The sequence below is a fragment of the Nyctereutes procyonoides genome, unplaced genomic scaffold (genome assembly GCF_905146905.1).
Source record: "Nyctereutes procyonoides isolate TBG_1078 unplaced genomic scaffold, NYPRO_anot_genome, whole genome shotgun sequence".
Lineage (NCBI taxonomy): Eukaryota > Metazoa > Chordata > Mammalia > Carnivora > Canidae > Nyctereutes > Nyctereutes procyonoides.
This window is the reverse complement of record NW_026575051.1, coordinates 7,837,404-7,849,422: the sequence shown is the minus strand read 5'-3', so window position 1 is coordinate 7,849,422 and position 12,019 is coordinate 7,837,404. Positions and strand designations below refer to the sequence as shown.

General features: G+C 37.1%; 1 protein-coding gene across 1 annotated transcript in view; it reads right to left on the bottom strand.

Moving 5' to 3' along the window:
* DNAH8 (dynein axonemal heavy chain 8) overlaps positions 1–12,019 on the bottom strand; it is a 331,702-nt gene that overhangs the window by 111,281 nt on the left and 208,402 nt on the right. The window contains exons 60-63 of the mRNA XM_055330260.1: positions 7,299–7,463; positions 5,950–6,176; positions 3,186–3,304; positions 804–907 (exon numbers count right to left, since the gene is read on the bottom strand). Coding sequence (XP_055186235.1) covers positions 804–907; positions 3,186–3,304; positions 5,950–6,176; positions 7,299–7,463 — 615 coding nt within the window. The remainder of the gene's footprint in view (positions 1–803; positions 908–3,185; positions 3,305–5,949; positions 6,177–7,298; positions 7,464–12,019) is intronic.

The window sequence follows — 12,019 nt, the reverse complement described above, 5'->3', positions numbered from 1 at the left end:
TGAGCTTTCCTAAGACTTACAAATACATATATTATATTTATATATACAGAGTAAATAAGTAAACATGTTAAGCCTTTAGGAAAATGGTATTTCCACTTTATGTAATTTCTAGAAAATTAACACAATTCAAGCATGTGTAGTGGAATATGTTCAGAAACCATAATAATGCCCACGTAATAAAAATAAAGCAGGCCGTGTTTGTTGGATGCCTACCATATGCCCAGACTAAGCTAAGACCCTCTCTGATGCTATCTTTCTCATTTCAGTAACCGGCTAAGGGTCAGAATTTAAGTATCCATTCTTAACTGGCTCAGCAAGGTGAAGCTGAAAGCAGTCACAGACTGGTAGGGTCACAGATAATGGAGCAGCATACATATAGCTCTATCAACTTGGGAAGAGTATCTTTTTTTTTTCCCCACCAACAATTTCTCTTAGTTTTTTCCCTCCTTGACACAAACTTCAGATGAGACTTGGGTCATTCTAGAAACCTAAAGCATTCAGGGATCTTAAGGAGAAGACCAGATATAACTCATAGAGAGGCAAAGATTCCATAAATAGATGAAAGAGAACAAAGGAAACAGCCCTAGAGGAGAAAGAATAGTCTTAGACCACATAAAGGATAAAATAACTTAGGTGCATCTCAGTATAAGTTAAACAAAAATACCTAACAGTCTTTGTAAACCATTGTTTCACTAGAAATAGTCTATGAGTTCCTGTATTATTTATTTTTAATAACATTTTTAGCTTTTTAAAATATGGAATAATATTCCTTGCCACTAGTTATACAGTAAAGGCCAACTCACTTCATCTGCTTTTATGGAAGCCACTGCCAATTCCTTCTCCTTTATTGCAAGATCCTGAGACAGCTTAGCAACAGATTCGCTTGCCTCCATAAGCTTATCAAGACCTTTACAAATACACACACATACACTTTTGCTTAGTATATGAACATCCGTACATCAAATATTTGCTCAATGTCTGCTACTTATAAGGCCAGTATTTGTACCAGTATTGTAATAAACACAAGATAATTATTATTTATGGGCAAATACATAGATATTAGGAACATCAATACTGATCATATCTCTGAGAGTTTCGGCAGCGAGTGAAGAACACCATCTATCTAAATTTTTTATTTTTAAGATTTTATTTATTTATTTGAGAGAGAGGGAGAGAGCTAGAGAGAGAGCTCAAGTGGTGAGGAGGGGCAGGTGGAGAAGCAGGCTCCCCACTGAGCAGAGAGCTCAACACTGGGCTCAGTCCCAGGACCCTGGGATCATGACCTGAGCTGAAGGCAGCCACTTAACCCACTGAGCCACCCAGGAGCCCCTTATCTAGCTAACTTTAAGGGAAAGTCACAATGTCAGACTGAGTAAGATTAACTTAGGAAAGTTATTTGCTCTCCTTGGCTTTGCAAACATTATTTTTAATGATGTAAATATCATTTTTTTTTGCCTTTGAATCATACTGCAGCTGTGACAAATGAGACAGATAATACATTAATAGTTTTGTGGTTCTCTTTCCTGTGAAAATGAAAACAGCTGCTAAAACCCATGCAGCTGACTTCTGTGACTTTCAATGCCATACACAATAATTTCAATGCACAATAAATGATTAACTGGATTTTCTCACATTCCAACTCAGTTCTAGACAGTGGTGTGTTGGTAAATGTTTAGCATCCAAGTCTCTTGGGGGAGAGAGGGGACACTCATTTGCGTGTTTTCCAATTTTCATGGTATGAGTACTCCCACCATGGTTGATTTGAAGTTACCAAGAGACTCCCAGTAGCACACCATTATATGTCTACCATACTGATAGAATGAAATAAATTAGCTCAAGAACATTAATAGCAGTAAGATAGAGTAAAAATAACTAAGATGTGATGAATTCTGAGTATTCTTACCTTTTTCAAATAGGACTTGTGACTTTATCTGATTTAATTTTTTAAACAGATTTTATTTATTTATTTATTCATTCGTGAAAGACACAGAGAGAGAAAGAGAGAGAGAGAGGCAAGCAGAGACACAGGCAGAGGGAGTAGTAGGCTCCATGCAGGGAGCCCGATGTGGGACTCGATCCTGGGTCCCCAGGATCACGCCCCGGGCCAAAGGCAGGTGCCAAACCGCTGAGCCACCCCAGCCAGGATCCCCTCTGATTTAATTTTTAATGAAGGATGTGTTTAACAACCAGGTCATAAAATTCCTACAAATTAGAAATCAACTCTAGAGCCAGTACAAGTAGCTCCAGCCCACCACTGATCACAGAGCATCCTATGCAAAGTTACAAGAAGGTAAGCCATGAGAAAAACAGAGGATGGTTTCTTTCACAGTGTTTCCACCACTATAACTGCACAAACCTTGGAACTCTGTTATGCTCTGAGATCACATTTTTTGCAGAAAAAGTGAGGGGGAAAAATCTTTGCACTTCTTTTTGGACTGTTTGGGCCAAATGCTTTCTGGATGTATGATTTGTTCCGATTTGTACTTTCTCTGCTAATATTACATGTACTGGACACAGAAAGCCATTGTTCAGGTAAATTACCTCTTTTGTTTTCCTTTTCCTTTGTTAGACATTTGAGAAGCATTAACAATGCATGACTTATGCAAGTCAACACAAAGTGTAATGAGGCCAAAAACTGAAACGGAGGTCAGTTCCCAAAAGCTGGCTTTTCTCCACCTGCAGGCAGCAGCTCAGTGACTATGGGGACTCCTGGCCCAACAGCATGGACCAGAGTCGCAGGGGCAGGCAGAAAATGGTTTGAGAGAGAAAACAGGCTACCTCCGCAGATTTTCTTCTGTCCAGAATTTTCTTCTTTTTAAAAATATTTTATTTGGACTTTGAGAGAAAGAGTAGGAGCAGGGGGTAGGGGCAAAGAGAGAGGGAGAGGGGCAAAGGGAGAAGCAGACTCCCCGCTAAGCATGGAGCCCAATACGAGGCTCAATCCTAGGATCCCGAGATCATGACCTGATATGAAGGCAGATGTTTAACTAACTGAGCCACCTAGGTGCCCCTGCCTGGAAGCTTCTTAACAGGTAAAAGACCCTAATAACATCCCTCAAAATAACCTATTACTAATAGTAAAGGCAGCATTTTTCTTTCAAACACAATATCCATCAGTGGATATGTATATACATACATATAGGAATTCTTATCAAAAAGCCCTTAAAAGATTCCATTCTGCTTACCAATATTCATACGTTCAGCTTGTTCATTGATATGTTTCACCTTTTCAGTATAAATGTTTTTATAACCATTGATAAATGAGAGATAAGACTTGGGAGTCACGTGTGCTCTTCGGCGGTATCTGAAAGTAGAACATAGAAATGATCTTCATCTCTATCATTCTGATGTATTCCTATAAGGCATCCTACGCTGTGGAATCAGTGTAATTCTGAAGGGTGATTCCCTAGCAGGAAGGCAGGAATGGTGAATGGTTTCCCTAGAGGTCAGATGGAAAGAACACTACATAGCTGGTGTATTGACCCTTAAGGGGTCTTTGACTCGACCCTTACCCCGCCTTCGGCTTCTGCTTCCTCATATGGAAAACTAAGAAAGGAATTACTGCCCTACACCTGCCAGCATTTTGTGAAAATAAATAAACACATATATAATAAATATATACATATATATTTACACATACACACTTTGTGACCTTTAAGGTTCTGTACAAATATTAGGGATAAGTGGTCGAAATGAATTTGTGCTGTGATCTGCTTTCATTCAACTGATATTTGAATGAAATACACTTCTTCACGGCTAGAAACCAGCTGGGTGGGCTTACAAAAGTGAAAGCCAGTCTCACCCCCCAATTCACCAGATCTTGAAATCAAGGCAGCCATACTTGATTTGCACATTCAATTCACTAAGGCTTTATTTAGTACAGCAATTCTATTTAACAGTAGAATTAAATAAAAAGAATTATTTTATTCAGGAGAAACTCAAGTCAAAGAAGAGCTCCTCACATAATATAAAATCATTTTACCTTTTAATTAATTTTTCACTTTTGGAGTTCTGAAGATTTTTAACATTAAAAAATTTTTAAGGACTCAGGCACATATATGACTAGCACTTAAGCATTTAATAAATATCACATTCAGAATAAAATTCTACAACCGAAGAGGATATGAACATTTTGGAAAACACACCAAACTTTCCTAAAATAGAGACACAGGTTTTTGTAACAAAGAGAAGGTAAAACTTTCCACAGATGACAGTGACAGAAGGAGTTCAAATTAAATGGAAGGAAAATCTTGCTAACCATAAGAATTAATACACATGGATCCACCAAGAGGATCTGGAGGGTTATCTAGAACTTTATCTTAGAGGGGGTTCCTTCCAACAAATGTTGGTGAGGATATGGAGAAATGGGAACTCTCTAGCACTGTTGGTGGGAATGCAAGCTGGTGCAGCCCCTCTGGAAAACACTATGGAGATTCCTCAAGAAGTTGAAAATAGAGGTACCCTATGACCCAGCAATAGCACTACTGGATATTTACGCCAAAGATACAGATGTATTGAAATGACGGGACACCTGCACCCCAATGTTTATAGCAGCAATGTCCACAATAGCCAAATTGTGGAGGGAGGCACGATGTCCTTCAACAGATGAATGGATAAAGAAGATGTGGTCTATGTATACAATGGAATATTACTCAGCCATCAGAAAGGATGAATACCTACCATTTGCCTTGACGTGGATGGACCTGAAGGGTATTATGCTGAGTGACATAAGTCAATCAGAGAAAGACAATTATCATATAGTTTCATTCATATGTGGAATATAAGAAATAGTAAAAGGGACTATAAAGGAAAGGAGGGAAACTGAGTGGGGAAAAATTAGAGAGGAAGACAAAACACTAGGGACTCCTAACTCTGGGGAAAAAAACACAAAGCGTTGCAGAAGGGGAGGTGGGTGGAAGGATGGGGTGACTGGGTGACACAGGCAGTAAGGAGGGCACTTGATGGGATTAACACTGGGTATCATACTATATTTGGCAAACTGAATTTAAATAAAATATTTTTTAAAAAGAGGGGGTTCCTGGGGCACCTGGGTGGCTCAGTCAGTTAAGCGTCTGCCTTCAGTTCAGGTCATGATCTCAGGGTTCTGTGATGGAGCCCCACATCTGTTTCCCTGCTCAGTGGGGAGCCTACTTCTCCCTCTCCCTTTACCCTTTCCCCCGTTTGTGTGCACTTGCTCTCTCTCTCTCTCTCTCTCTCTTTCTTTCTGTCTCTCAAATAAAATCTTTTTTAAAAGCAAGGGGAGTCCTGGGGATAGTTTTAAGTAAAGAAAAGGGTCCAGGATAAACATAGCTTTGTGAGATAGGAACCCTCTGGAAAATCCATGAAAATGTTACCCAGACCCTCTACATAGGAAAATTCTTTCTGGCAGGTTGAGCACCCCCAGCAGCCCAAAGATCATGTTGACCCACCTTTATTCACATCTATCAAATGTACACAAAGAGTATCCTGCTTTGGGAAGGGAAGAAGTTGTATTTTTGAACTGTTGACAATAGTTTTCACATGTAAACACTATTGCTACTTTTAGCCAATGGACTTTCCTAGAGTCAATTAAAATTTTTTGGCATGAAAACATTGGTAATACCAAGAGATGCGAATGCAAAACCTAAATATTCCCTAACATAAGGCAATGGTGAACTTTTCTTTTTTCTCCAAAAGAAAATCAAGCAAATGATATAAAGTGACTCATTAAGCATCTGTTACTTTGAGGCCTGGAAGAGAAAGAGGTACTTAAGTACGGATACTAGTTAATCCTGAAGTCTCATTGATGTATCATTATTTCAATACATAACCGCCAGAAAATCAAAGCAAGAAAAAAAATCTAAGTGCAGCAGGGACTCTGTCCTCAATTGATATGGCTGCGGCACCAAATTCCTCTCTGAGGTGAACTGCGTGAGGCTGCAGCCACCATGGTCCGGTACAGTCACTCACCTTTGGAAATAATTTTCACAGCTCTCGGAAACCATATCATGGAAGAGGCCCATTGTTTCTACAACTTGTCTTTTAGTGTCACTGGAGCAGACAATACTATAGCCTGAAAGGAAATAGGAGGCCACAGCAATCAAAGCCTCCTTTGGCCAGCGACTAAACCAGTCCATGGTGCAACCTGATATCAAGCCAGGAAATTTCAAAGAACGGGCCCGGAACTTCTCACCAACCTGTGGACAGTAAGGTCAGAAATTCGTCAGACACACAGAGGGATTATAATAAAATGGCTAGAGAGAGGCTTAGGCATTCTGAGCCAACAGTGTGACATCACAATTTTAAAAAAATCTTGGGGTTCATTAATATATAAATTAAATGTTCAGAGGAAGGGAGGGAGTATTTTCATATTTTTCTCTACCCTAAGACTACATCTGCATTACTGGGCTGGGTTCTATGAGCTACCTTTAAGAAGAAAGTGATAAACTAGAACTCTTTGTGAGAGAGATGACCAGGACAGTGAAAGGCCTGGACACTAGGACAAGTGAGAATGGCAAAAGCGGTGGGAGATGTTTGGTCTACCAAGGAAACAAGTTAGAGGATCTGCAAAAACTTTCTCTAAATATCTAAGGAGCTATATGGGGAGCAGGGAGGGATTGGGTTCACTTTACAAGTGAGAAACAGAATCATGGAGGCAAAAATAGAGACACAAAATTCAATTCATTCCATAGAAGACCTCTCTGGGAATCAGACTATCTAAAAATTAAGTAGGTTGGCTTGCTAAGTTAGTGACACTCGCAGAGCAGAGCTGCCTGATATAATCATGATTGTGGAAACGCTCTAAATATATGCTGCCCAGAATGGTGGCCCCACGTAACATGTAGCTACTGAGCACTTGAAATGGATCTAGTGGGACTGAGGAATTGATTTTTATCTTTACTTAATTTTTAACTAATCAAGATTTAAATGGCCATATGTGTCTAATAGCTACTATACTGGACAATACAGTGAGCTAGGGATATTCAAACCTATATCAGGGACATTCTAGATGGTATGTCTATGCTGGAGGAAGAGCTGGACAAGATTACATAACCAAATTCATCAAATTCAAATAAACTATATCCTCAGGCAATTAATGGAAGTTGTAGGCTATGCAATAATTTCTAATAAAACGAATATTTTAAATTATTACTCTTTGGTGTGACATTGCCTCCAGTGGAGATTGGTGGTAGTAAAGTGTGAATTTCAATTCAGTATAACAAATGTTAGTTTCTGAGGAAACCATCTCATCAGAGAAAGTAAACTATTAAGTACATTTCCATAAGTAACTCCTCCCACATAAATATAAAGTAACTCACTGGAGAAAAGCAGAGAACAACATGCAAGTTCCTCCTTGATCTTGAAATGAAGTACTCATACAGATTATCAAAGGTAGGAGGGTGGCGAGGCAGTTCCTTTTTCATCACTGGTATTAGGCCTTGGGTGATTTCATCCATCTCATCACGTGCAAACAGATTGGAGATCTTTGAGAAACAGAGAAAACAAGTGTTGTGTATTTTACAAATTCCCCACATCAATTCAGTCAAAGTCTAGTCCCTTTTTTCACCCACATGTCATCTTCTTTTCGTATTTTCTTTCTGCATCTCCACAGTCAAAATCCCTCATTTGCTGGAGATTACCAAAAATACAACTTTTTATTGAGCAGTTTAATCAGGAGGAAATTTTGTTTCCCTTTACTCAAATAGCTATCACCAAAAAAGTATCCCTCCACCATTCCTATAATATCTTTAGAAGGTCCAGTGATGCCCTCTGTTCTCTGATTCATAGTCAGTCTCAATTATGGCTGTGAGGTAATTTTTTACTATGTGTATTTTTATATTCAGGTATAATTGATACACAATATTATACTAGTTTGAGGTGATTCAGCATTTGTATATATTGAGTAATATTTACCACAATAAACCTAGCTACCATCTGTCACCATACAAAGTTACACAATATTTTTGACTACATTCCCCATGCTGTACATTATATCTCCATGACTTCTTTATTTTACAACTGGAAGTTTGTACTTCTTGATCAACCCACCCCCATTCTCACCCTGATATATCCACCCTCCTCTGTTAATCACCAATCTGTTTTTTGTATCTATAAGTCTGAGTTTGTTTTTTAGATATTTCATATAAGCAAAATCATGCATTATTTGTCCCTCTCTGCCTGATTTATTTCACTTAGTTTACAGCTCTCAAGGTCTACCCAAGCTCATGAATGTCAAGATAACATTCTTTGTTGTGGCTGAGTAGTATTCTGGTGTGTGTGTGTGTGTGTGTGTGTGTGTGTGTATGTGTGTGTGCATATATACCACATTTTCTTTATCAGTTCATCCACTGATAGACACTTCAGTTATTTCCGTGTTGTGGCTAGTGTAAATATTGCTGCCATGAGCAAAGGGTGCATATATCTATTTGAAATAGTGTTTTCATTTTCTTCAGATAGATACCCAGTAGTGGAATTGCTGGATCACTATTTTTAATTTTTTGAGGATCCTCCATACTGTTTTTCAAGTGGCCACACCAGTTTGAATTCTCACTAACAGTACATGAGAGTTCCCTTTTTGCCACATCCTTATCCAAACTTGCTATTTCTCATCTTTTTCATAACAGCCATTCTGGCAGGTGTGAGGTGCTATTTTGTAGTGGCTTTGATTTGCATTTCTCTAACAATTAATGGTGTTGAGCATTTTTTCATATGCTTGTTAGCCATCTGTATGTCTTCTTTGGAAAAATATATATTCAGATCTTTTGCCTAGAGGATTATTTGAGTTTTTTTATTGAGTTGTAGGAATTCTTTATATATTTTGAATATTAGCCTCTTATCAGATATACAACTTGCAAATATCTTCCCCCATTCGGTAGGTTGCCATTTAATTTTGTTGATGGTTTTCTTCATTGTGCAGAAGCATTTTCGTTTAATATCATCCCATTTGTTTATTTTTCCATTAGTTTCTCTCGCTTTTAGAGTCAAATTCATAAAAACATTGCTAAGAACAATGTTGGGGAGCTTACCACTTACATTTTCTTCTAGGAGTTCTATAGATTCAGGTCTTACATTCAAATCTTTAATCCATTATTAGTTAATTTTTATGCACAGTAGAAGGTAGTGGTACAGTTTCCTGCTTCTGCATGTGGCCGTCCAGTTTTCCCAACACCATTTATTGAAGAGATTGTCCTTTCCCCATTGTATATTCATGGCTCCTTTGTCATAAGTTGATCATATATGTGTGGGTTAATTTCTGAGCCCTCTATTCTGTTCTGTTGATCTCTGTGCCTATTTTTATGGCAATACCACACTGTTTTGATCACTATAGCTTTGCAGTGCAGTTTAAAACCAGAGATCATGGTATTTCCATTTTTGTTCTTTTTTTCTCAATATTGGCTATTCAAGGTCTTTTGTGGTTCCACAGAAGTTTTAGAATCCTTCGTTCTATATCTGTATAAAATGCCATTGGAATTTTGATAACTATTGCATTGCATTTGTAGATGGCTTTGGACAGTATGGACATTTTAACAATATTAATTTTTCCAGTCCATGAGACAAAATATCTTTCCATGTATTTGTGTCTTCCTCATTTCTTTCAACAATGTTTTACAGTTTTCAGTCCACAGGTCTTTCACCTCTTTGATTAAATTTATTCCTAAGTACTTTATTCTTTTTTGATGTAATTGTAAATGGCATTGTTTTCTTGATTTCTCTTTCTGATAGCTCATTATTAGAGCAAATGCAATCAATTTCTGCATGTATTATTCTTGTATCCTGAAACTGAACTGGTGTATTCTAACAGTTTTTTGGTGGAGCATTTAGGGTTTTCTCTATATAATATCATGTCATGTATAAATACAATTTTCCTTCTTTCTTTCCAATTTGGATGCTTTTTATTTTTTCATCTTGCCTAAGAAAAAACTTCTTGTTAAGTATGATATTATCTGTGAGTTTGTCATATATGGTCTTTATTATTTTGAGGTCCATTCCACATTTTTTCAAGTTTTAATCATAAAATAGATGTTGAATTTTGTCAAATGTTTTTTATGCATCTGTTGTGATCATATGATTTTTGTCTTTCATTTTGTTAGTGTGATGTATTATGTTGATTGATGTGAATATTGAACCATCCTCACATCCCTTGAGTAAATCCCACTTGATCATGGTGTATAATCTTTTTGCTGTATTGTTGAATTCAGTTTGTTATTTTATTGAGGATTTTTGCATCTGTGTTCATCAGGGACATTAGCCTGTAATTTTCTTTTCTTGTGGTGTCTTTGGCTTTGGTATCAGGGTAAGTCTGTTCTTGTGGAATGAGTTTGTAAGTGTTCCTCCTCTTCAACTTTTTAGAAGAGTTTGAGAAGAATCAGGACTAACTCTTCCTTCAATGTTTGGTGGAATTGGCTGGTAAAGCCTCTGGGCCTGGATGTTTGTTGGTAGGTTTTTGATTACTGATTCAACATCCTTCCTAGTAATCTATTTGGATTTCCTATTTCTTCATGATTTGGTCTGGGAAGATCATAAGTGTCTAGAAATGTATCCATTTCTTCTAGGTTGCCCAATTTGTTGATATATAATTGTTTGTAGTAGTCTCATGATCCCTTATATTTCTTTGATATCAATTATAACTTCCCCTCTTTCATTTCTGATTTTCTTTTTTTCTTTTTTCTTTTTTTTCTTTTATTTATTTATTTATTTATTTTTATTTTTTTCATTTCTGATTTTGTTTGAGTCCTCTTTATTTCTTGTTTAGTCTAGCTAAAGGTTTTGTCCATTTTGCCTATTGGTTCAAAGAACCAGCTCTTAGTTTCATTGATCTTTTCTATTGTCTTCTTAGTCTCTATTTCCACTCTGATCTTTATTGTTTCCTTACTTCCACTAACTTTGGACTTTTTGTTTCATTTTCTAGTTCCTGTAGGTGTAAAGTTAAATTGTCTATGTGAGATTTCTTTTATTTCTTGAGGTAGGCCTATATTGCTATGAACTTCCCTCTAAAAGCAACTTTTGCTGCATGGCATAAGTTTTGGTATGTTATATATTTGTTTTCATTTGTCTCTAGGTATTTTTTGAATTTCTCCTTTGATTTCTTCTATGATACAGTAATTATTCAGTAACATGCTATTTATTTGTAGTCTCCATTTATTTGTAGTCTTTCCAGTTTTCCTCTTATAATTGATTTCTAGTGTCATACAATTGTGTTCTAAAAAGGTGCTTAATATGATTTCAGTCTTCTTGAATTTATTAAGACTTGTTTTGTGGCCTAACATGTGATGTATCCTGGAGAATGTTCCATGTGTGCTTGAGAAGATTGTGTGTTCTGCTGTTGGGGATGGAATGTCCTATATGTATTAAATCCACGTGGTCTAGCATATCATTTAAGGCTGATATTTCCTTACTGATTTTCTATTTTAATAATCCATCCGCTGATGTAAGTAGGGTGTTAAAGTCCCTTACTATTATTGCACTGCTGTCAATTTCTACTTCTAGATCTGTTGATATTTGTTTTATATATTTTGGTGCTCCTATATTTGGTTCATATACATTTATAGATGTTATATCTCCTTACTGGATTGACTTTTTATCATTATGTAATACCCTCTTTATCTTTTGTTATTGTCTTTGTTTTAAAATCTGTTCTCTCAGGGACACCTGGGTGGCTCAGTGGCTGAGCATTTGCTTTTGGCTCAGGTCATGATCCTGGGGGTCCTGGGATCGAGTCCCACATCAGGCTCCCTATTGGGAGCCTGCTTCTCCCTCTGCCTCTCTCTGTGTGTCTCAATTGAATGAATGAATGAATGAATGAGTGCTCTTAAAAAATAAATAAAATCTATTCTATCTTATCTAAATATAGCTATACCAGGTTTCTTTTCATTTCCATTTGCATTGAATATCTTTTTCCATCTCTTCATTTTCAATTTGTGTCCTTACTTCTGAAGTGGGTCTCCTGTAGGCAGCAGGACATAGATGGGTCTTTTTTTTTTTAATACATTCAGCCACTCTATGTCTTTGATTAGATAATTTATTCCACTTACATTCAAAC